The following is a 24,808-nucleotide window of genomic DNA, read 5'->3' on the forward strand; positions in this document are numbered from 1 at the left end:
GCTCGAAACCAGGACTCCCTGAAGGGAAATGAGTTGGCAGGGCTTTAAATATTTCCGAGAAGCACAAGAAAAGCGTATAAAAAGGAAAAGAGAAAGACTGAGCGAGAGAGAAATTGAGAATTAAGTGTTGGAACACATATGTATGTGCGTCTCTGTCATGGGGGCCTGCCACCTTTTGGCTGCCTTTGGGGCATTAAAATAATGTTTAGCGCGTGATTTTCCATTCTCTTTCGTTTCTGGTGTCACCTCCATCAATTGTCAACTGTTTAGCTGGCGGGCAAGTTTATCGAAAGCGGAGACGGGCACCTGTCTCTGCCAAAAGTAGAGGAACTTGGGGGGAGGGTTAACATCAATAACACTAATGGGAAAAGGATAAAGATAAGCATTAAATAACACACGTACACAAGCAGCAGAAGCAGCAGAATAAGGCCTACAATACACACACACACACGGAGATACAGATATGGTTACCGAGTGCTACCATGTGTAGCATGTATGCGGATCTGAGTGGAATTCGTTTGTTTGCCTTGCGGGGTAACAGCAGCGCTCCAAGTTGGGAGTTATGTGTGTCCTGGTGGGCGTGTACGTGCAGCTGTTATGGCGACACGACACGTTCCATTCTCCGTTTTCATCACTCCCCCATCGCCACCTACCCCAACCGCTCTCCATCTCATTTGGACCAAAAATTTTCTTTTTCCTTTTTTGTTTGCTCTGCGCATTTTTCACATTTTGTGTTTCCGCTTCCGTTTGCCTGCTGCTGCTGCTGCTACTGCTTCTGCTTTTTTTCATCCACATCTTCTTCTCGAAGACGAGAAGACGGCAAAATGATAAAGAGAAATTGTGTCACACACGTGAGCAATTTAAAGTCATTTCAATTGCAAACTTAATTTACAAATAAAAAGAGAAATGAATAAAACCTTGCGGCATCCATCCATGGCTGGCGGCAAATTTATGTAGCATATGCAAATGCTTTTTACATTGATTTTTTTTTGCGTTTTCATTTTATTTCTAAATGCCAGTAAATTGCTGGAAAATGTGAATGAAACAATTGCACTGTAATAGACTACGATGATTTGGGAAATCAATTTAAAATTTTAACTATTTTTATAGTCCATTATCGGTTAAGGATGTGTATGTAATACTGTGGCCAAGTCCAAGTTCTTGTTATAGTCCACGATAATAGTGATGACTCATCAGTACATTTCATCGGTACAGTTTTCTGTTTTTGCCTTCAATCGATTTTGATGAAATTTCGATAAGTCTAGGCTATTCCAAAAGCTATTTAAGGGCTGTCTTTCCACGTATTTTTAAACACTTATTAATCATCGCCGAGACTACCCTCAATATGATCCAAATTGTACTTCACAGCACAGTACTTTCGAAACATTTACCAACACTGACACTTATAAAAGACACCTTTGACAATCCTATCAAACTGACGACTTTAATCTGTGTGTGTTTTTATATTATTGGAGTTATGTAGTTTCCGATTAGCTTGGCGGAGCAAACCTTTTTTCTCACACATTTTCAAGAAAACACCCCAAAATAAAACCCCCCCTAAGACCCTGAGAGGAAATTTTCGTAAGAAATTCGCAAAAAGCAGGAAAGCAAGAAAGCAGAAAAGCGCCAGCCACGTTATCTTTTGCAAAAACCAACCAGAAAAAACGAAATATCCGGAAAAGGGAAACAAACAATACATCAGATGTACTAATTAAAGAAAGAAAAGTCTCCGAAAAGCAAGAGCCCCCAAGCCAGATCCCACCCAGCATTCCGTCCAACTCGAGAATGTTGTCGCGAAAATATCCATCGAGTTGTATTAGACGGCTGCCACCGGTCCACGAGCAGATCGCTCTGCAATGTGCCAAAAACATAAGTAGAATGGCAGTGGATCTGCCAAAACCAACCATACCCACAGGTGAAGTGCCAGTGCTGGTGGAACTGAGACGCACCGATGACAGCAGTGTCCATTATTATCAGGTGAATGTGTCATCCGATTACCACAATGATGACATTGACTATGACAGGGATGAGGACTGGACGACAGTTATTGGCGAGATATCGAACTTGAAGCAATGGTTGAACCTGACCGCACCGATTACAGAGACTGCAGATATACAACCACCGCCATGTCCCATGCATGGACAACTACAACAACAGCGATCAGTGGGAACAATAGGGTCCATAAGGTTGGCACAGGCAACAAATCCTCAAGTCATGATGACACAATCTGCCTTGCATATAGTGCAAGATCCCGAAACGAAAGTCATATGCAAAGAGAATGTGGCCACGTTCAATGAGTTGCCCATCACAAGAGAGGCAGATGAGCTGACTAAGGAGCACTTTATGGCCACACTTCATCAACAGCAAGCCAGTCCTTTGGATTATGCTGAACTTTGGCTTCCCCAACACGGTACATGTTGGGCTATTCAACGTTTCACACCGCTGCCGTTGGAAATAGCCGAAATTTCTCTCGATGAGAACAATGAGTATGTAAAGAAGGTCATGTTACCTACTCCAGCACCATCACACACACTTAAAGCGTCACCACAATTGATTCAACAAGCACCACAACTGCAAAACTTTCCTTTGAAAATCCAGGTGGGACAGCAACATTCTTCATCGCCAATACGTTTGCTCAACGGCATCAAATTGAATGACAAAATATCTGTTAAGAATGCTGTTCTACGCCTAAATCAAAATGGTGATTATGTGTCTAGTGAGCAGGTTTTGCCCCGTATAAATGGTTTCAAATACAGTCAGCATCATCAGCCCACACATGGTCCAAATGGTTACAGCAAGCCTCAGAAGTCGTCCAATGGGGTGATACCAACTAAAAATGGTTTTAAATTGGCAATGGAAAGCATCGACATCCATAAACATCATAATGGTGAGAAAGGTTCATTCAGGTGCTTGGATATGACTCCGCCGACTGGAACATCGTCACGGTCGCCCCATTATCATCAAGTGCCTTTACTAAGCTGTTATAATGATGACCATCTACCAAAAATTAAAGAGGAATCAAATTTACATCAGGATCGAGATAGTTCATTTACTAGTAAGTGTCATAGAAAGGGGGGGAGTAGCTTAGTTAGCTTCTTTATTTGGGTTCAATTCCTAATTCTTGTTGTCGTTTCTTCTAAGCAGAAAAAGTGACTACATTGCATATGCACGATATGCTGGCACCGGAGGCAACATATCCCGTCGAATTACAAACGCTTTTCCGCTGGAACTATTGTGACTTGTGCCGCACAGCCATGAGAACTGTGCGCAATGCAGTGGATCACTATTCATCCAAGGCCCATGATCGTCGGGTGAACACATGGCTGATGCGTCACTGTTGCGAATACGGCAACGCTTCGGAGGAAGTGCTACGATGTGTACGTACCCCTGGTCCAGCGGCTTTCTATTGTGAGGTCTGCGATCTGAAGTTGACTTCGATGATGCATGCTCAGCAGCATTTGTTTGGACGACGTCATCTTATGGTGTCGCAAAACATGACAAAACCCAATGGCGAGGGCCACTACGATGACCAAGGACGCTGGGTGCGTACCGACACTAAGTGGCTGATGTGCCAATTGTGTGATGTTAGCATCACCTCGGAGTCCCAGATGGCTATGCATATGGCGGGAGCACGTCATCGTCGTCGCCAGTACACAAGCTGTCCAGGAGTTCGCTTGAGTCTCAATGGGAGTCATATATATCGTATTACTGCGAATGGTTCTATGGAGCCTCTCAATCCGTTTGGCTGTTATATGAAACATAGTGGCAACTGTAGCGGCATAGGCAGTGCTTTGAATGGAATTAAGAGGTTGCCACTGGGAATTTTACGAGGAAATCCACTAAAAATAAAAGCAGAAACAGGTCACTGTCAGAAAGAACAGCAGCCCCAGCCGAACGGAACTAATTCGACTGTATATTACTGCGAGGTGTGCAACATAAATCTCAATCATCTGAAATCGGCAAAGCAGCATGAGGATGGACGCATGCATAACAAGAAAATGCAGAGGGTCAACATTTTCCACGCGGCATATGCATGAGGAGATCCTTTTTCTTTTACCTATTTACTTATCTTCATTTGCACCAAAACGACAATTTCAGATGGACAATTGCTGGAAGTCAAACAGAAAAACAGTTCAAGTAAAAATGGTCTGCCTGCCAGGCCGTGTTACTGGGTTGCTGTTTTTTTCCTTTTTTTAATGATTTGCAATTTATTTTTGATTCATGTACCTATAACATACGTTTTTTTAGAACTATCAGTAAAATATATGTATATATCATTATGTAGAAAGTACTTAAAAACCTAGTTTTTTCTTCAACTGTGAAACCATCTAAATTTGTGTTTCTGTTCTAGCAAATAAAACTTCATTGTGGACCAAGTTTTACATCTATTAACAAATGTAATATATAATATAATGTAAATGGTTATGCAATACTTTACGATTTTTAATTCGGAAAAGAATTGTTAGGCAAATGAGACAAGTATAAATTCAAATTAATCAAACTGTTTTACTATTCCATCATTCCAGTAATATTCGACAACCAGCTGGTCGAAATAATTTCAGCCGTGGCGAAGTTCCTTCTATCAAAGTGAGTTTAATAAAAATTCCTGTCACCTTTTTACTTTAAAAGCTTCACTTTATTTACACCTGTCTAATAGTTTAGTATATTTAGGGTTTTAAAAAACGTACTGTGTCATAATCGAGTCTGATCCAAGGCATTGTTTTAGGTTGATACTCTTGATTTGAAAGGCGCAGAAGATGAAACATTATTGATAGAAATGACGTGCCCACGCAGTCTCCCAAGGCAGTTAAATATGGAATTGCAGAACTATCGGGATCTATTTTCCATCTCCAGAGCAGATGGATTAGAACGTGAGCCGTCCACAGCAAAATGAGAAGCTGAAGCAAGCTCGTGAGGACAAATGATGCAACAAAGATGACATTCACCGATATATAAGACTTGTAGAAATAGTCCGCCACATAGACCAATAATGCGTTAGCTGGTATTGATATACATATAAGAATACGAGCGACACGTGAATATATTGTGCCCACAAGGAGAACTCTCCACGGTGATTCGCATATTCGACTTCCCTCGGGGAAGGTGCCAAGTTCGCTGCGATGATGCATTATGGATCCCATGTTGCTGGCCTGAACACAAACTAGATTGCCACAGATGCCATTAATGATGGGCGAAAAGACAGCAAATCCCTTAAATTGTACCACAGCCGAGCTAAGCACATAGCCGCCAATTTCATTTATGAACAATGCTGCGGCAAGTGGTATCCAGGCATATTTCAAGGCTTGACGGGTGTAGATATTATTCAGGATCAATGTTATCCAAAAGGGTAGAAATAAAAACAGGTAGCAAAACATTATGATTAAACTAATCCAGACATGGGTTGCGCTCAGATCATACAATATGGCGGCGCTTAAGGAGAGAAGACTTATGGAAACCACGTCCCCAATGGAGGCCACAATCGGTGTGGCCAAATAGTCCGGATTGAAGTGATAGCGTTGTGAGAACAGTATGACTCCCATTAAAAGAGAATCAAGTATCGTACTAGATACAGTTGAGGTAATCAGTGCTGCAGCCGCCAATGTTGAGAAGTTGCCAAACATCAGGGTAAGAGCCACTGCAGAACCCATAACCACTGTCATTATGACTATCATCACCGAGGAAACTATGGCCTGAGCCTGCACCAGTGCCATATTGGCAATGACTATCTGACGAATATCTCGAAAGTTACCCAATTGACCCAATTTCGAATGGGTGGTGAGACGTGATGCCAGACACATATCCAAGTTGCCCTTTAGACCACATAGCGCCGGCACAAGCACAATTAGTTCGCTCATTTCCTTAAATACTCTCCAATCCTGTACATTTCCAAGCAATATTCCGGCAACTATTGTGCCAGTGCTGGCCAAACAAAATGGTATGACAATTTGTATTAATGTCGAGTACCACGTCTCCGAATAGGTAGCAGCCACATCTCCTTCAGGTGTCGATGTAGTTGGTGCGGCAGGGTCAAGTTTAATTTTCGGCGAAGCCATAAATCGTATAAATGTTGAAACGAAAAGAATAAAACTGATATGAAATTTGATTACTCAACCCATGCCTGTTGGTTCATTTCAAAAACAAATATCATAATTTTGTGTATAGTTTATGGAGATGGATACACTCAGAGGAGACATTCGAAACGTAAAATTCCTAGCTATTCAAAAATTTCAATTTTCAATACAGCAAAAACACGAGGCGTGATGGATAAATCTTTCCTTCGTTTCGGTTCCGTCATATTCGAATGGACGAATCCAAATACTTGTGGAGCAGCATTGCTTAATTGCCACAACTCTAGGCAAGGATAAATACAATCACAATTCTGAATTCCTACATATGTTCAATAGAAAAAAAGGATATGATTTACACGAATTCAAAAAAATCTAAATTTCTCACATGATTTGTTTCTTTCGAATTTTGTGCGACTAACAATGAGCCCAAAGCCAACTCGATTGTCACTATTCTATTTTATTAATTTTTAACATATTGAATAGATCCTTTTCTGGCATTAATTTAGCTCCCAATTATAATCTGAACACCTACTAATGTCAAAAATTTTTCCGAGCATCTTATAATTCAGTAAAAACTTATTGTAATTCAAATATTACTATCGGAGAATATATTTTATTTTATTTTTCGTGGCACTCTTATTGTGGTTTTTTTTATTTCTGCGGTCATTACAATTCATCAAATCGATCGGGTTTTTCTTAAGGATATTTGGAAACACAAAAAATTTAAATTCAAAAAAAATTAATTTTGCCGACTCTTTGGACAAAGGTCAAGGCTATGGGTCAAAAGAATTAAAGTTTACATTTAGATTTAGACGCTAAAACAAGACGAAACTTTGTTGATCCACTTGACAATAGACTGGAAATTTACTTCTCGTTTGCTCCGAATTGTTGATTCACGAATTATTGAGTACCTTGGCACACCCTGCGGTGTTTGCTGCGTTTGCTTGTAGACACTTTGCAGGCCTGTATAAAGAAAGCAAGTTCAATAAGTATTTGCAAAGGCAGAGGGAGAAAGGGCATGAAGGACTTACCATACGGCGATAGCGATCCTTCTTGTTCTCCGGTAAACGGCACCAAGCACGAGCTGCTTTCATGATCAGATCCTTTGGCTTCAAGTTGCAATGCTTCCTACGGTAAGTTCTCACGAAATTCAGATACCCATTGTTGGTCACTGGGCCGGGTTTGCTGCACTTCTTGCGGCGCTTGCCACAACGCGGCTTGGGCTTGCGGCGACAGGCAGGCTTGCGCTTCTTGGGGCAAGCTGGTTTCTTGGGGCACGCAGGTTTGCGCTTCTTGGCACAGGCTGGCCTCTTCTTTTTGGGACAGGCCGGCTTCTTTTTCTTTTGGGGACAGCACATCCCACCAGTGTCTCCATCACAATCGTTCGCGCTGCGAACAGCGATAATATTTTCCAATGAGCGGTACAGGGCTTTATTTCCGGGCGTTAAGGCCAACCAGTATTTCGGAGCACGCTGAATCGCCTCCAGGCGATGAAGGTCAGCATTACGAGAACGAAACTCCCTCAAGAAATTCAGATATCCCGGGTCAGTGGTGTAGTCATCTTCATTCATGGGTTCGTCTTCGTCTTCCGATGATGATGACGCAATGGACGCCAATGAGTCTGTTGAAGTTGATCTATACATTGAAAACTTTTTCGTGTAAAATACCAAAACTCAAAAAATATTATTTAGATATTTTTATAAATTTGTGAATAAGGTATTTGTGTAGCTCTTTAGAAAGCTGTAGTAGGAATGTGATTTGTAAAGGCGTTGACGCTCTATACATCGATTTTCACAATTGACATTTAAAAAACACAGGTAACTAGATTTGTAAAATTTGAATCTAACATTGCTATTTAGTAGGGTGGGTCATAATAATAAGTGGGTCATCCATATTAAGGATCCAAAAAAAAAGTAGAAATGTCATTAAGAAACATGGTGTCTCAGATAAAATCCTTATCTCCGCTGATGAAGGATGCATTTTGAGATTCTGGTTTACAAATTACTGAAATAGAAAAGTATTTTTATTTCTCACACCCTTTTATATTTACACCTTTCAATTTACGAGTAGTTTTGTAAATATTGACCCACCCTATCTTGTGTACTTCTGATTTTTTTTTAAATTTATTAAAAAAAGGATTCTGTGCATATAGTGTCAAAACGTTTTCATTGCCTACTAAGTTGCCAACAATGAAAATTTTTTTAAAATTATAGTGTGAAATTGTTTTCTTTTTAAGTGTGCTTAGCTTAATTTTTCATTATTTATTTGTTTTCTCACACTTCAAGTTGAACACAAAACATTTTTATATACATTATTGATTTTTTTGTTGTTTTTTTTTTTTTGGTTTTGGTTTTGGTTTTGGTTTTCGATTTGGTTTTGGTTTTCTGTTCTTTTTGTACCATGATGCAGTCGTCACATTCGGGGTTAAGTGTACAATATGGACAAGTTGTGAACTCAAAGGATATACGAAGAGAAGCGTTTGAGAAACGATATGAACTCATTATGCCAGTGAAACCCAATAGTGATCCGGGTTTATGTCATGATGAGTTCTTACGTCGACTCTTTGCTGATTGGAACATGCCGGAGTTTCCAGATTATGGTGCCTATTATAATAATTATGATGATCATGATGACTACGACGACGATGATGATGATAATGATTATTATAATGGTGATCAAAAGCCTGTAGACGATGGCAATGACAAAGGCAAGGACATTGGGGACATTAATGGTGAGGAGGATAAACTTGAACTTGAATCGGATTTATTGCTCAAAAGAATCGGTTCAGGGAGTAGTGTTTTCTCTTTGGCTCCCAATTATGTGATGAAATGCCAATGGAGTTTTTCCAGTTTTTTGCGTAAAATGAAGCGGAAAGCAATACTGAGTTCACTTGTAAGGAAGATTAGTTCAAAGGAATTGAGGGGTGACATACACAAGCTAACTATAATTACGGGAGAGAAGAGCAACTTTGATAGGTTAAGGGAATCTATGCAACGGTCCTCGCTATTTTTTACCAACGCAAGAACCACATACCAATTACTTATTTTACACCGAGCCCCACAACATGCAGGACTCTTGGATATTAAGGAAATTCCACACAACTTGTTTAGTTGGTCACTGGAGGCTTTCTTTAAGCGGCGGGAGCTGAAGGATTTCGTGTATCTGGATGTTCTAGTGCGTAACCACAGTTGGGATACTTTGGAATGGGCGAAATATCGTTGTGATATCTTGGAAATTTTACGTTTCTTTAAGTTCTTCTACGACCAAATGATTAAGGGCCATGGCTATCGCAAACTACTGTCCGTCTTGTGGGAAGAAAAGCAAATGTTGACCGTTGACAAGTCACTGGAGCGCTCTCTAGCCGAGGCACGCGAGGAGTTCTCTGTAGCTAGCTTAAAATCTCGTCGCTTCTCACTAGCCTGGTGGGAGCAATACAAGGAAGACGTGACTCAGGAAGTTAAGCGGAGTCTTGTCGACATGTCCATACGCAGACCGATCGAAATGCGTTACTTGGAATCCTACTATAGCAATTTAGCAGAATCGGAGACAATGAAATACAATATAAGGACGAATCAAATGGCGAAGGAGTTGCTTGATCTCAAAGAATCGAGAGTGAAAAGAATTACTTCAAACTTGGCCCTGAAGTCGTATTATCATCTTATTGAGGTAGAAAGTAAAAGGAACCTTTTAAAGCTGTTAAAGGAAACCTTTTTTCTTGTATTTTTTTTTTCTAAAACAGACTTATAAAGAACGCATCAAATATTTTACAAAACGTTTAGAACACGATATGGAACATTGGGAAGATAAGATTTTATTAACCACTTTTCGCTTTAACAAGGCCAAAGATGATCTAAGAGAGGGTCAAGAGAAAATGAAATTTATGAAGAAACGAATTGCCGAAGTTCAGGCTCAAATCGAGGCTGAAGAGATGGAGAGAATCTATCAACTGGTAAGATTCTCGTTTAAAGTTTTTTTAAAGTTATACATGAAAAATCAACACAAATTTAATATTAGGCTCATGAGCATGAAGTACGTCAGCAGAAGATTGCCGAAGAAGAGGAAGCTAAGCGGCAACAGAAACTGGCCAAATTAAAAAAACTTCGCGCCAGGAGAACAGCAGCAGAGGCTAGTCATCCGAGCAAGGCGATGAGAAAAGTGCCAATAGGGAAAACCACCTGAAGCTCTCGGCGATGAATCTTCCAGAAATGGCAGAAAGTAAAGTTTAGTTTTAAGAAGACCTGTTCGTATTAAAGTTACATTTTCTACTCGACCGATTGTAGTGAACTTTTCTTGTGCGCTATTAATTGTACAAGTGCATGAAGCGCCACACTGATTATCCTTTTAGTCCTTTAGCCCTTGTCCTGTCTGTGGCTGCTGTTGCTGCTGTTGCTGCTGGTGTTTGCAAATTTACACTCTTCGCTTGTTTGCACAAATTTGATTATCAAAATACACGAAGTCTCTGCAAGGAAGAAGGAACTTTTTACTGTTGCCAGGATAATGCCATGTCTCCGACATGCCGTGAAATAAGCTGGAAATTGAGTTTGCCTAGCTGAGGGATAAAGCGAGAAAGAGTGTTGCCTAGACTATATCCTCTAACCCCTTGCCATCTCTCTGCTGATTAAAGCCTTCTTTTTCTCTCTCTGTTGTTTGCCAACTTTTTGCGGTGATTTGTTTCGCTTATTTTGTGCAAGAATATCATTTGGATGCAGTTCAGCCTGGCTGGCAGACAACCTGAACACACAAATGGGATATTAAGCTAGCTAAGAAGAAGAATATGGCCACCTAGTTGGAGTTGCTCTAGCTTGACACATATTAAATTTCATTTCACTGACAGTTGGCATGAGTCTCCTGTTCTTTTTCTCTCTCTCTCTCTTTCCCCATGCCGCCTGCCCTTAATGAAGGTTAAGCAACTTTTAATGTCTTTCGGTCTCGGCCATTTTGCAGACCATTAAATGTTTTGCCTGGCAATATGCCATATGTTTTCTTTCGACATATAAGCCTCGGATGGATATTGGTGTAAGTGTGTGTGTGTCTATGTGTGTTTCTGCTGGAGTCCTGCAGTCATCCCAACTGGATACGTATCATCTAGGAAGGGGGGAAAGAAAAAAGAAAACTTTTTCTTATCATTTTTAACGCGCACAAAAGTCATAAAGACTTTGGGTGATGACATGACGATGACAGTAATGGTAATCCTAGTCATGGTAATGATGACGACATTGGAGCACAGTAAGAACCCAACCCTACCAAAAAACCCTTACCATACCCCCGTGTACGTATGTATAAACATATGTTGGATTATGGCTTTTGCCAAAGGTTGCTAGAGCTGCTTGGCTCTGAAACAGGACAGTCTAATGTTTGGCTTTGAATATCATTTGCTTATGCATAAAGGGTTTGAAATTACATTTGACTTCTGCGTCTATTGAAATTGGTGTATAGATTTTTCGTATAGACGACAATCAACGAGTTATGATTTCTTTCGGACCAATAAATAGGAATCTATTTTAAGTTTCTTTAAGTTATAAACTTTACTCTTGATTTAGCTACTGTTTATAGTTTCTTAATTTAAGTGTTTACTTCTTTTTAATCAAAACTTATTAATATTACCATATTTATTATGGATTGATTATTCAAAACAAAGGTTTTGTGTCCTATTAAAAGAATCCAGCAAAGACATTTACAGACATCTTAAGAATTCATACTTAACAAAGGACAAATCTTCAATTTGCTTCACTTAATGGACAAATGTCGAGTTACAAGGAACAAATGAGAGCAGGATAAGTTAAAATATATAGTTCTGTCACAATCGTTTTCCTTTTTATCGTATGATTTATCTTGATCCGTTATCAATAATATTAAATCCATTATGGAATTTCCGTAACCATTCTTGCAATTATCCGTCTGTCTATTTCCTGCATTCATATCTCTCTTTCAATTGTTCTCAATTGCTTCATTTACTCAGCCATTCAGATTGACGCCTTTTGTGGAGTTCTCTTTCATATTGCTTTTATTTTCTTCATTTTTTTTTGGCACAAAGCGTTTTGTTAGAAAACGGAATCTGTATCCCGCCCCACGGGCAAGTGTCACTTAAAGGCATATTCGGTTTGTTTTTCCTGTTTTCTATTCAGTTTTTTTTTGCTGCAGCTTTCCAAACCAGCTGCAATTCGAGCAATGCAACTCCAAAGAGGGGAGCAAAAAAATAAACTATATACGCTTCTTTTTTTTTGTCCTCTGCGCTTTCAATTTGTGTGTACATAAATTTCGAAATGGACTTCTCGTGTTTGCAGCTCGCGACAGAACAAGAGAACAAAAAAAAAAAAACAGAAAAAGGAAAAACAACTGTATAAAAAGCAGAGAAAGAGTGGAAAAAAGAAAAGAAAAACAGAACTCGTAGAGAAGAAAGAGAAATGGCGTGCGGAAACAAGTGGCCATGACGGGCTGCCACGCCGGCAAGTAGCAAACCTCGCCCCAAGATCCTAAGATACTCCTTGCAATGCTCTGGCGGCCCAAAGGACACAACTGCATAAATAACCAAACACAAAGCCTTTTTGGACAAACGCCAATCGAAAGTCGCCCAACACCAGCAAAAAGCAACAGAACCAAAAAAATAAACCAAAAAATTTACGACTTTTCTTCCGCGAATATTTTGCGCTAAACTAGGTTTTTTTTCTTTTTCTCTTTCCACTTTTTTTTTTTTAGTTAGTTAGTTATTTAGTCAGAGTATAAATTTTAAATAGAAACCAAAAATATGTAAGTCAAATACCCGACACATTTCTTTTTAAAGCCAAACGCTGAAGGCAATCAAGCTTGAAATTGGTCAAGAACAAGAGAGAAAGAAAAGAAGTTCCGAAACATTAAAGTCAGTTGGAAGGGTTCGGCTTGAGTGATTTCGGTTAAAATAAAAAATAAAGGGAAAAGGGTGTGGAAAACAAAATTTCTTTAATGCAATTCTCACACTTGCCAACTACAGATAAAGATACTTCTAGCCGTCGCACCCAATGGCAGGAACAGGCGTATTCATCCGTGACAGGAAGCAACAATCGAAACTAAACTCACATATTGGATTTTTAATGGGGCTATAAATTTTTTTTCCCTACAAAATTATCTCACACTTAAGTGAATTAAAGCTGTGACATGCGATTTGGAAGGGGGAAATATATATTTTAATTGACATATACACATTTATTTAGAAATTCTAATTTTATGCAATATTTTTACTTTAGTTAGTAATTTCTTTGATTTATGTGATTCATCAATAGAAAATTTTAAATCGTATTTGTGAATTTGCGCTTCACATACTTAATTCAAGTAGAGTACGAAACTATTTTGAAGTCTACTTCTATAAAAAAATTGTTTATAAAAATTTCTAATATAATTACCTAAAAGAAATTTTAATTTAGACTTGACTATTAATACTTAATATTGAAGAAAATATATTTTCCTTATATTTATTGCATTATTCTCTACTATAAAACTTAATTTAAGTAAGTAATTCTTAAATTAAGTATACAGTTTACTGTCCTTAAAGGTAAGTCCTATCCAAGAGTCCTTATTTGCATATATAAACCAAAATTATTCAGATTTCTTGTGCACTTTTAAGAGAAGAATGCAAACTTTTACCTACAAAGGGTTTCAAATTCTAGGAATACTCTTGATGGCGATGAAGAAGGAAGCACTTTTCATATAATTACATTTTCACGTAGGGAAATTCTTAGCTTTCCATCCTACCTTCTTTTTTATTTCATCATCTAATTTAATCGAGTTTCATGCGTTAACATATTTCGCATTAACCTTTTTTCATAGGAGAAACTATAGTACATCTTAATTTGCCTGTCATTTTAGGGGAAAGGGAAAAATCCCTTTTAAGCGCATTTCCATTAAATAATTCACATGTTTTCATCTGCTCCCATTCTCATTTCCCCACTTACACACACACAGACCCCAAAAACAACAGGAAAGCTACCCAATTTTCCCTCACCAATCCCCACTCTCGCACCCGCTCACCCTCTCAGTTTTCTTTTTATTTTAGCCCATTTCATTATCAATAACTATAGGAGCCAGAACATGTCAGAGTGAAAAAAAGCGTATATAGTAAATGCGTTGTAGTCCTTTTCATTACGATAATGAAATATTTCAAGAGCAGTTTATGTGGATTACTTACTTAAATGTATGTGAGCTGTGTGTTTGGCAAACAGAAGGGGAGCCGAATGCAAAAACTGTTCGGAGTCCGTGTCCAAGTCATAAATATGCGTGTAAAATCCCCCCTTCATGAGCGGCTCCGGGCTAGGTGCGGAGAGGATGTAGGAGTTCGCATGTGAGGCATTAAGGACATGCGTGCAAATATAATCGGCGAAGGCAAAAGCCGCAACTCTAACAACATCGAGCACGCCAAGTTAAAGGCATAATTATGGCATTATCACACACAAACACTCGGTCCCCACCTACCATACTGCCCCAGCAGGGCACTATAATGGTGAAGGGAGGGTGGGGAAACTAACGATAATCAATTGAGAAATGTTTATAATGAAGTGGCGCAACCGAAAAGAGTTTTTCCGCATAGACCACGGTTATTGCACTGCAAGAAAATATGAACAAAGTTAATAGAAATCGAGAAACCCAGAGATTGGGAGTGTATTATTAGCTGAGTATTAGATTTAAATGAAAATCCGCTCTTCTTTCTTTCTAGATGTCCCACACTTGCTGCGATATTGGGGAAAAAACTGACTTAACAAGTCACTATACATGAATTTTATCAGTTAAAGAACTTAGATCGAGAATCCAGAATATCCAGCCATAGTCATCACAAAGATCTATCTCCTTGTGTTTCCTTTAGAATTCCGAAAGATCTTAGGGAAAATCTCATAACTAATTGATTTTCTTATACTTTATTAAAATATTTTGGGGTTTTAAGATGATTTCTTCATTTTTTGTAAGAGTGTAACACCGATGTTTATTGTGAGTAGCCATAGTCAGGCGCTAAGCACTTCATTTCCCTCTATTCATCTCCTCTAACGCGTCTGCGCCCCCTTCTCGGTTTTCGGTTGAGTGGGGCGTGTCATGCAAAAACGCCTAGCCAGCAATCTAGTGAATGGCGTGTGTTGAACGCCCTTATCCCGACCGCCCAATCTCCTGGTCTCTGTTTCGGTTTCGTCTCTCTTTTTCTCTCCATAATACCCACCCACTTTTGGCAATGTGCTAAGTATACGTTGACCATAGAGATAAACATGGCCAACACTCCACCCAAAACTCACGCATTGCTGGCAAAGCCGCAACATTGTCCGCTCCGCCTCATTCATGACAATGTCCATCATAATTCATTGAGGATTGAGAAGGGTCCCAGCAAATCGGGTGGAGGAGCCAGAGGATGGACTCCAACTGCATTGTAATGGAATTAGCATACACACAAGAAGACAAAGTTACCGCCGTCGCGTAACGTCATTGCCATCGCATATTCAGCGTTAATTGAGTAAAGGAATTTAGAGATGAGTGTGTGACACGCAGGTCATTAAATGGAGAGCAAGGCTACAAATTTTCTGTAATTTGCCATGCCAACTTTTCTTTGCAGTCGCTTTAAAAACTGTCCCCGCTTACAGAAGGCAAATGCAGATGGCAGATGATGATGATGATGACTTCAGGAAATGTGTCGCTGCCTTTGCCCGCTGGTTGACGGGTTGACAAAAGATTCTATGCGAATTCTAGGTGAACTCCCTCCCTCCGTCCATTGGAGGAACTATTGTAACTGCTGCAGCTGCTAAATGGCAACCTATTTTAATTTATGCCAAGAGCAAGCACAGTTTCAATGGCATTGCCAAAGATAGGGGTTTGGGGAGGGAAGCCTTCGTTATAAATGAGCTGAAGTTGACTGAAAATGAGGCGAGGCGAACCTGGTTAGTTTCTACCCAGCTCCTCCTGCCTTCTGTGGTTCATAGTTCAAAGTGCAATAAACCACGGGAATAGCACGAACTTTGCCTGGGCTTAGCAATGGGTTTTCTGTTTATTGTTTCGTCTGACTATACAAATGAAGACGATAGTCGGAACTTTAATTAGTGAAAAGAGTTAAAAATTTAAATTTATGTAGAAATTCCAATGACCTTTTCCTCGTTTTTTTGCCTAATTGTGACAGTTAAGGTAATTCCGGCCAAAAGAAATCACTAAAAAATTAATTCAAATCAAATCTTTTTAAAATCTTCCAATCTTAGTCATTTAATTCGTCTAAAGATTTTCCTGTGTCTTTTGACTGAATCAAATTAATTTCCATTCTTGGTATTGAATCTCTGTAGATCACTTTGAAGAAGTATTTTGCATATGAAACATTCTTTTGTTCTTAACAAAGACTCTTACTCTGATGTTACTCCACTTTTAGTTCAAATGAAAATAATTTACTAAACTTTGTAAAAGTCTACAGAAATTTTAACTAAGGATTAATCCATGAATTAAGATTACTTTCTTTGATTTAAGTTTGTGCATAAATTATCTGAAAAGTTTTTGTTAGACTTCCAAAATTTGCGTGTTTTTTGATATGCGTGTTAAATGTTGAATTTGCATTTTTGATTTGCCTGATGGAATTGCAATCAACGTTTCCGTATTTAAAATAAGAGCTTATACTAATAAATGAATTATTCTTAAAATGTGTGTTAAAGGAATTTTAATTAATTGGTGAAATGAAAAGAATGAACATTTATCTCAAGAATCACAGATCAAATGCTTTTACCTAAATCGAATTCGGGGCTAATTGTGTACAGCTAAAACAAAGCTAAATCCATTTGATTTGCACTTTTGACCCACATTTTAGGTTTAAATTGGTTGAAAAATTTACCTATCAAGCCGCCGGCAATCAAAGTGAATACTTTTCAAAGCGAAAACAAAGCCAGAAAAAAAAACCATTCTGGCGCGTGCCATGACAATTAGCCAGGCTAAGTGCCAATCAGCAACAAGCATGTAGCAATCGACCTGGCCAAAAGCAAAGCACCATAAAAAAAACTCTGGCAAAAAAAAAGGGCAAAGAGAACCCGCTTAGACAACAATGGATACGCGACCAATCAATTGCATGAAGCTAAAAGAAAAACAATGGGAGCAAAACTTGGCGAGACAAAACTAGTTGAAGTTGGAGTTGGAGTTGAAGTTGGAAAAGGAAAGCGGCAGCAGCTCGTTAGTAGCCTCCAAGCAGCTGTTCCAAACGGGAGATTATGATCAGCATTGTTGCGAATCACCATCATCATCGTCCACATCATCAGCTTCATCAGGCAGGAGAACATCGTGGACTCACATTAGTTGCAGCTGGTGTCCTCGAAGCTCCTTGTCTATGTATATATATTAGCCCCGCACGTGACTTTTAATCACGAGCGTATAAAATTTCTGACTTCAAATTTTATGGCCTCTTCGAGGTCTTCTTTGCCGGCAACCGAAAAAGGCGTTAAAATAAAAGTGCGTAAAACTCTTCTGTTGGCTTCAAGTTAAGTTAAACCGAAAGTTTTTGGACTCTAGCCAAAGAAAAATACAAAAAGCAAAAGGAAAAGAGGAAAGAAGTCTGCAGCAAAAAAAAAAAAGGGCTGAAAGTCAAGTTAGGCAATTTAATGGCCCAGACGACAGAAGGAAATCCTCCATCCAATTTTCTACAATTTTCCACTTAGTTTATGTCTCTCACACTCTTTGGCACTCGCCGGTGCCCACTGTCATTTCCATGTTCCTTCCATGTTTTTGCATTTTTGTAATTGCTTTTAGCCAAGTTCAGGGTCATTGACTATAATTTTTGTATATATGTATGTACATAGAATATTTATTCATCTGCAAATGACTGCACAATTTAAGTTAATTAATTTTAATATTTAATACAATTTTAAGTTGATTTAAGCCTAAACAAAAAACAACCAATTGCAAAAAACGATTGCGATAAACCAAAAATAAAAATTAAACATTGTAAAAGCACACGCAAACCATTAATTACGTCATTATTTTGCATTGTGGAGAAATTTTCATCGTTCATCGTTCTCCTTTGCTTGCGGCCATGCTTGATTTCATCTGGCCATCAATAAAACTGAACAAAGTGATAAAGGATTACAGCCAGGACAATGGACAACAGGATGGAAACAGACGAAAAAAACCAAAATAAAACAATGATGAGAATGACGATGATGATGGCAGCGGAATTGATTAATTTATGGCGAAAACGAGAAGACATTCAAGTGATGGGCGAACCGGTAAAGATAGGCATGCAAATCAGGATGACTTTTACACTGCACTACAAAGACATCGGGCTTAATGAGCTTAGTAGAAATAAAAACCGAATGGTTTTGATGCTTAGCAAGTGCAATTACTGATAACGCAAATATAAGTACTTTTTAATAGAAATATCTAAAATTAGTCCACAGTATTTCTTAAATCTGAACTTTTTCCTTACAAAAATATAGTTTTAAATAAACCTATGTAAATTTTTCGATTTTTTTTTTAACTGGGTAAGCCTGTTATCTTATTAAGGTTACAGGATTTTTGATAGCTGCTGACTAGGCTGGCCATTTTGGATATTTTTTTAAACATATGTTGTTGACTCGACCCACGCGCCGTGGACCCCTTCGCTTATTATAACTCCTGACCCTCTTCAAGCGCCACTGGTACCAATTTCATCCAAATTGTTGAGGAGCTGATGAGTAGAGAGTTTTATTTCCTAAGAAATATTGCATATTAAATTAACTTAAAACTAATTGCGAATTTTACTCACGCTTTTCTCTCCACGGCTTGATATGAAGTGACCGCTTTTCTACACTAGCCCTTTTAGTGTCTTACAACACTAACAATCATATGTTCTTATAGCAAAATTATGTGTAGTCTAACACTATAAAATTACATTTCAATTCAAATTCCAACAGCCTTTGGCATTTCTTCACAACATATGTATGTATGTGTTTTTTGTCCCTCACTTAAAATGGCTTCCTGTTTTTTACTTTTTCTTGCATAGTGTAACATTTGCCATTAACTGACTTTTCCCCTGAGATTACATCCACGATGTGTGTGTGTGTGTGTGTGTGTGTGTGTGTGTGTAATGTAAGAACAATAAAAGATGCATCGCTATTTAATATGATGTATAATTTTGTACATTTGACAGCCACAAATTAATTGAATTAATGTCCTGTAATTGAACATAAAAGAGAATACAAATGAAGCACAAGATGAACAAGATTGATGCGAAAGAAGAAGAGTGACAATTAATTAATTAATTAATTGCAAGGCAAAAGGATTTGTATTTGATTTAAGAAAACAAAAAGGAGCAAAATGAATTGCTTTCTCAGACTGCAAATGCTTTGTGGGTATTAAACTGCATCGCAAGAATTGTTTGGTGATTTAACATGTTAAAGAGGCTTTCCTCTTCGGAGGCTTAGCGAGCATGAAACCAAGGCTTCAACTCCAGCATGTCGCCGAGTGACTTGCTCGCCCATCCACGGGCCACGTACAGTGCCACGCCCACCCACATCCACCCACATCGATCCACTTCCCCTACAACGTCAGAGTCCCATGTCAAGTTACCAAGGCACTGAACAACATGTGGTGACAATGCCGAATTAAGTTATTTGTCAAATGTCGAAACGTTTCGGCCAACAGCAGCAGTAGCATCCGACTGGAGAGGAATCTGGTTGGGAATTGTTATTGGACTGGGGCTTGGGTTTTCATTTTTTTTTGGGATTCGGCACTGCCTGTCATTCGCCGCTCGTCAGCAGTTTGCCCGACGACAGCAAATAAAAACGGGCAAAGGCAAATATTTTATGCAAAAAGCTGAAATCAATTTTTGCCAATCAATTGTACACAAAAAAAAAATAAACCATAGAACGAGAAAAAACCCCTTGGTCGAATGTGGTAAAAGGCAAAGCTAAAGAATCGATAAACTGACATAGGCAAATGTTTGCTGGCAAATGGACGTCAGTCGACAGAAGTGCTCCAAATCCAACTAAATTAAAAATTAAATTTTTCAATTAAACTTGAACAGCACAGAAAAAAATAACAAAAAGAGCAGATATTTGATTTTCTGGCAATCTAATAGTGGTCAGCTGCCAAATTCCATGGAGGAAATTTGATTACAAAGACAACGCTTCACTTTTTCTATTTTTAGAAATATTAGACGCATTTAATTGAATATGAATTGGATGAAGGATTGAATATGAATTTACAAAAAGTGAAGATGTATGAAATTATTAATTAAATATTTCAGTTGCAAGTAGAAGAATTGCTTAGACCTTACACCTAAATATTATTTTAATGATATTTGAAGTTGGACTCAAGAGATTATATTAAGATATTTCTCAGATATTAATCACTGACCTTTATATAGCTTTATATATTCTCTCGTTTCGTTGAAAATTCCTCTTTAGCGGAAACTGTCAATATCTCAACAAATATCTCAACAAGTCTAGCCGTTAAGCCTGATTGAATTCATCAATTTGGAGCAATTGATATATAAATTATATCGACGAACTTTGCACCAAAAAATTGAAAAAAAAAAAAATCAATGTAAATATGCCAAAAGAATTTGTCATACTTTCTGTATATTAACTATATAGAAAATAGCAAGCGATGATGATGACTCTGAGCGATAACTGAAATAAAATAGAAAAAAATAAAAACAATACTCACTGCCCCATGACTAATTAGTTAGCCCACAATTGACGCTCTTTAGTGCTGCTTCAAAGAGGTGTTCAAATGTTGAATCCGCTTGATTATAGTCACGGACCGCCAAGCGAACGAACATGCAATACCTAAGTTGTTCAATTTTGCAAATATTTTTTTTCCTAGCAGAATTGAAATGGACTTACGCTGGCTATTTGACTGATAATTTCCCACAAAGTGTCATAGAAGATGGCCAATTGACTACAGTAAGCGGGAGTTCCTTACCAAGTTTTTTTAATCTTTCGTTTTCGTCTTCTCGAATTAGTTACAACTTTTGGCGAAATACAAACATCCAGGGGAATCGCATGACGTGACCACAGAGGATAAATATATCTTGACCATGCATCGCATCCCCAGACCGAAAGCTAAACCTGTTCTATTAGTTCATGGTTTACAGGATAGTTCAGCCACTTGGATTTTGATGGGTCCAGAAAGTGGTTTGGGTTATTATCTCTATGCCAATGGCTATGATGTTTGGATGGGCAATGTTAGAGGTAAGCTGGAACTCCTGTCTGTACTTCTTTATGCGTATGTAACAGTCTCCCGATTTTGGCCAGGAAATCGCTATTCCCGCAATCATGTCAAGTACAATGCCAGTGCGGACAAAGCCTATTGGACCTTCTCTTGGCATGAGATTGGATATTACGATATACCGGCCATGATTGATACGGTTTTGGGGAAAACAGGTTACCAGAAATTGAGTTACTTTGGCCACTCCCAGGGAACAACTACGTTTTTTGTGATGGCCTCCACTCGTCCGGAATATAATGCCAAAGTCCATTCGATGAGTGCCCTGGCACCTGTTGCTTTCATGGGCCACGTGAAGGCTCCTTTGTTGCCGCTGGCTCGCATGGGAATTGTCATGTTTGGTGACTTTTTGAATAACCTAATGTCCCATGGCACGATTGCCACAATGACTTGCACCATCACACCGAAGATGTTTAAGACTTGTTTGAACTACTTCTATGATATTGTGGGTAAAAATACCGAAGAATTCAATACGGTAAGAATTTAAAATTGTTGATAATTCTTTTATTTGATGCCAATTCCATTTCTAGACCATGTTTCCCGTCGTGCTGGGTCATCTACCAGCTGGATGCAATATCAAACAACTGGAGCATTATATTCAACTTAAGAGCTCTCAACGCTTTTGCCAATTTGACTACGAAGCCAAGGAGAATCAACGGATCTATGGCCGACCAACAGCTCCAGATTATCCTTTGGAAAAAGTCACAGCTCCCATTGCCCTATATTATGCCCAAAATGATTATCTAAGTTCTGTTGAGGATGTTCAGAAACTGATCAAAATCTTGCCCAACGTGGTTGAGAATAATATGTATCCACAAAAGAAATGGAACCACATGGATATGGTGTGGGGTTTAAGTTCCAGGCGTTTAGCTCAACCCAAAATGTTGAAGGTGATGCAATTATGGGAGAACGGTGGACCAGGTAAAAATAATGAAGACGTTGAGGAGGAGGTGGACGCCAAAGAGGAAGATCCGGAGCACGAAGAAGTACCTGAAACAACTGAGGCAAGTTCTAGTAGTCAAGAGAAAGTGGAAGAGGGAGAGCAAGAGGTCATCGAAGAGGACTCACCTGTGGGTGATGATGATCAAGTGAAAGATTCTGATAAATCTGCCACAGAATGATTATAACTAATAGAATCATTTATATTTGGAACCAACTTCATTTAAACCACCTCTAATTGGCACTTTTAACATGAAATCAAATTTAGTACGGACATAAATGTTGTTAGCATTCAATTAAGAATTGGTTCTAGAAATTTATGCATTTCTCATCATCCATATATAAAACAGGTGGCTTCGGCAAGTAGATATCATAGCCAGTTTTGTAATCAATTTCTTTGCAGATTTCTGTTTTTAAAAGTGCATCGGCGGTGTGTGTGATTACTTTTTTGTCCATTATAAATCATGTCGTAGACAAACTGTCTGTGAAAAGTGGCCATTTCAATACAAAATTAAGGCAATGTTATTGAGAAGTAATCGGACATAACTGACAAATCCAGTCCCGGCTCGCTCCATACCTTTTGTCGATAACTAAATAAAATCGATTCAGAAATAACCTGGCTAAAATATTCATGTGTCCTAGCACTCAGACATGAGACAACAGTTAAATCGGATCACCATTGGTTGAAAAACAAGTTCGTTATCGTTTCAAAAAATTCCTATAATATTTAGGTAGGAAAAGAGCAGAATACTTCCTTTAAGCCTTATCATTACATTTTCATTAGCATTGCAATAAATTATATTTTTCACTGCTGTTATACCTTTCTGTTACGTATTCCTTTCGATCGAGGGTTCCGATTACGGGTATATGTTGTAGTTTACCGATTTGACGATTGTTATACTTGATTACAATCAGGCAATAAAGATAAGTATCAATTGTTTATAGTGTTCGTTTCCAGTGAAAATATTAATTACCATTTTCGGCTAAGCTGAAATTTTTTCATCAATTTTTCGAGTACAAAAAAAGTTAATGCATGAATGATTGATATTAAACCTTTTGTTTGTTGACCTCCATATATTAGAAAATTTTCCGTATTTTTCATTATGGAAAATTCTAAATTTTTTGAGACAAAAAAGCATTTTCTAATAAACTAAAACAAAGGTTTACTACCAAATTGTATTCTTTCGTAAATTTCCTAAATTTATTTACTCACCTTTTACGGGTTTCACTGTTAATTTTGTGGCTCCTTTTAAAGTTTAGACGCCATATTAATATTTATGGCCTCATATATATGTATATTTTGAAGAAAGGATAATATAACTACAACGACCACGTGCCACATCCGGTGTGAGGAACCAACAAGAACAAGAGCAAGAGCAAAGTGTGGCAAGCGTTTTGGGAATATTTTGTGTGAGCTGCAACGAGGCGCGAAAACATTTACTCAACACTTAGTGGCGGCAGTTTTGACATGGTGCGAGGGGGGGGGGGTCTTCAGTGCAAAAGTTTAGTTAGTTTTTCTATTTTTTGTTCATGTGATTTATGAGGCGAACGAGGAGCAGCAGCTGCTGTCTGTTGTCTGGTGTCTGCTCCCGTCTCCTGTCTCCTATCTCTCTCTTTCCCTCTTGTGAATGGTTAAAGGAAACGGAAGTGTGCCGACAGCGAGGATAAGAATGGGTTTCGTGGGGTGAGCCAAGGATAAGCCCCTTGCCCATGTATGCATTCTGTATGCTGTGGTCTGATGATGATGGAGATGCAGCTACCCGGATATGAAAATTGCACTTTGATGCGTTTTGCCATGGCATGGAAATAGCAAACAATGGGAGTGAGGGAAAGCCAAACTAACAAAAGTTTCTTTCGGCGGTTCTTTTTTGTTGTTTTTGTTGCTGTTGTGTGTGTATTTTTCTATGCTCATTAAAAATTTTTGCGCTTAGTATCAAACAATAGAAAAGAGTATGGAATGGGAGAGACGTTGGCAACCTAAAGTTAAGTGTGTAATTTATAAAAGTGTGTTTTTGTCAGCAGGTTGCCGGGAAGAGAAATAGCAATAGAAATAGAAATGTAGATGAGAGGAGGGTGTGTGTATGTGTGTGTGTGTGTGTGTGTGTGTTCATACACAAGTCAGAAACACAAACACAAAAACTAACAAAACAACAAAATGCTTACGCTCTCATGCTCATTGTTTTGCGACACATTTTCTCGCTTGAAATCCTGGAAAAGCAGTCAAAACCACACACACACACACATACATACACCCACACCCACACAAAAGCTTTGCCTCGCCAGCAAAACCATCACACAGAATTGGCACAATGAACTTTCGCTTAGTGGCAGAAAAGTTTTCCCCTAACACACTCACATGATGGGAAAGTGAGTGATGCGAATATGCGTGAAACATTTATGAAAATAAATCTGCAAACAAAACCAACAAACGGGATACCTGAAACTGAACCATGAAATTGAAACCGTAACGAAAACTAAGAGTGCTCAAAGTTTGCACAGATTTTGAAACACTAACACTCAAAACGAAATGGAATTGTAGTCCAGATGCACCTGAAGACTCCAGAACAAAGAATAATCTTAAGAAAGTTTTAAAAAATACCTTAAATGCAAAGCTGGAAATGTGA

The 24,808-nt window shown here is 38.5% G+C and overlaps 5 protein-coding genes across 7 annotated transcripts; 3 read left to right on the forward strand and 2 right to left on the reverse strand.

Moving 5' to 3' along the window:
- The first annotated feature begins 1,423 nt into the window (after window positions 1-1,423).
- On the forward strand, window positions 1,424-4,291 carry LOC6642412. Of its 2 annotated transcripts, none has more exons than XM_023175832.2 (2): window positions 1,424-3,055; window positions 3,142-4,291. In XM_023175832.2, exons 1-2 carry the CDS (start codon window positions 1,786-1,788, stop codon window positions 4,035-4,037), a joined length of 2,166 nt encoding a protein of 721 aa, XP_023031600.1. In that variant the 5' UTR covers window positions 1,424-1,785; the 3' UTR covers window positions 4,038-4,291. The 2 variants fall into 2 exon arrangements, with proteins under 2 accessions (XP_023031600.1, XP_002065559.2); XM_002065523.4 differs by having other exon boundaries at window positions 1,425-3,055; window positions 3,145-4,291.
- Window positions 4,292-4,667: 376 nt separating this feature from the next.
- LOC6642413 (solute carrier family 41 member 1-like) lies at window positions 4,668-6,053 on the reverse strand. Its single transcript, XM_047010641.1, has one exon. It carries the CDS (start codon window positions 6,051-6,053, stop codon window positions 4,668-4,670), a length of 1,386 nt encoding a protein of 461 aa, XP_046866597.1.
- Window positions 6,054-6,702: 649 nt separating this feature from the next.
- LOC6642414 (protamine-like protein 99C) lies at window positions 6,703-7,829 on the reverse strand. The gene is made up of 2 exons (XM_002065525.4): window positions 7,100-7,829; window positions 6,703-7,031 (listed from the first exon to the last, which is right to left on the reverse strand). Exons 1-2 carry the CDS (start codon window positions 7,709-7,711, stop codon window positions 6,969-6,971), a joined length of 675 nt encoding a protein of 224 aa, XP_002065561.1. The 5' UTR covers window positions 7,712-7,829; the 3' UTR covers window positions 6,703-6,968.
- A 583-nt stretch (window positions 7,830-8,412) lies between these two features.
- On the forward strand, window positions 8,413-10,338 carry LOC26529064 (probable serine/threonine-protein kinase irlB). Its single transcript, XM_015178426.3, has 3 exons — window positions 8,413-9,734; window positions 9,808-10,017; window positions 10,083-10,338. Exons 1-3 carry the CDS (start codon window positions 8,469-8,471, stop codon window positions 10,245-10,247), a joined length of 1,641 nt encoding a protein of 546 aa, XP_015033912.2. The 5' UTR covers window positions 8,413-8,468; the 3' UTR covers window positions 10,248-10,338.
- A 10,304-nt stretch (window positions 10,339-20,642) lies between these two features.
- LOC6641974 (lipase 1) lies at window positions 20,643-23,001 on the forward strand. Of its 2 annotated transcripts, XM_023175839.2 has the most exons (5): window positions 20,644-20,923; window positions 20,983-21,211; window positions 21,275-21,720; window positions 21,776-22,249; window positions 22,588-23,001. In XM_023175839.2, exons 1-5 carry the CDS (start codon window positions 20,798-20,800, stop codon window positions 22,711-22,713), a joined length of 1,401 nt encoding a protein of 466 aa, XP_023031607.1. In that variant the 5' UTR covers window positions 20,644-20,797; the 3' UTR covers window positions 22,714-23,001. The 2 variants fall into 2 exon arrangements, with proteins under 2 accessions (XP_046866748.1, XP_023031607.1); XM_047010792.1 differs by lacking the exon at window positions 22,588-23,001 and having other exon boundaries at window positions 20,643-20,923; window positions 21,776-22,550.
- Window positions 23,002-24,808: the final 1,807 nt, after the last annotated feature.

This window comes from Drosophila willistoni (genome assembly GCF_018902025.1).
Source record: "Drosophila willistoni isolate 14030-0811.24 chromosome 2R unlocalized genomic scaffold, UCI_dwil_1.1 Seg167, whole genome shotgun sequence".
NCBI classification, from domain to species: Eukaryota; Metazoa; Arthropoda; class Insecta; order Diptera; family Drosophilidae; genus Drosophila; species Drosophila willistoni.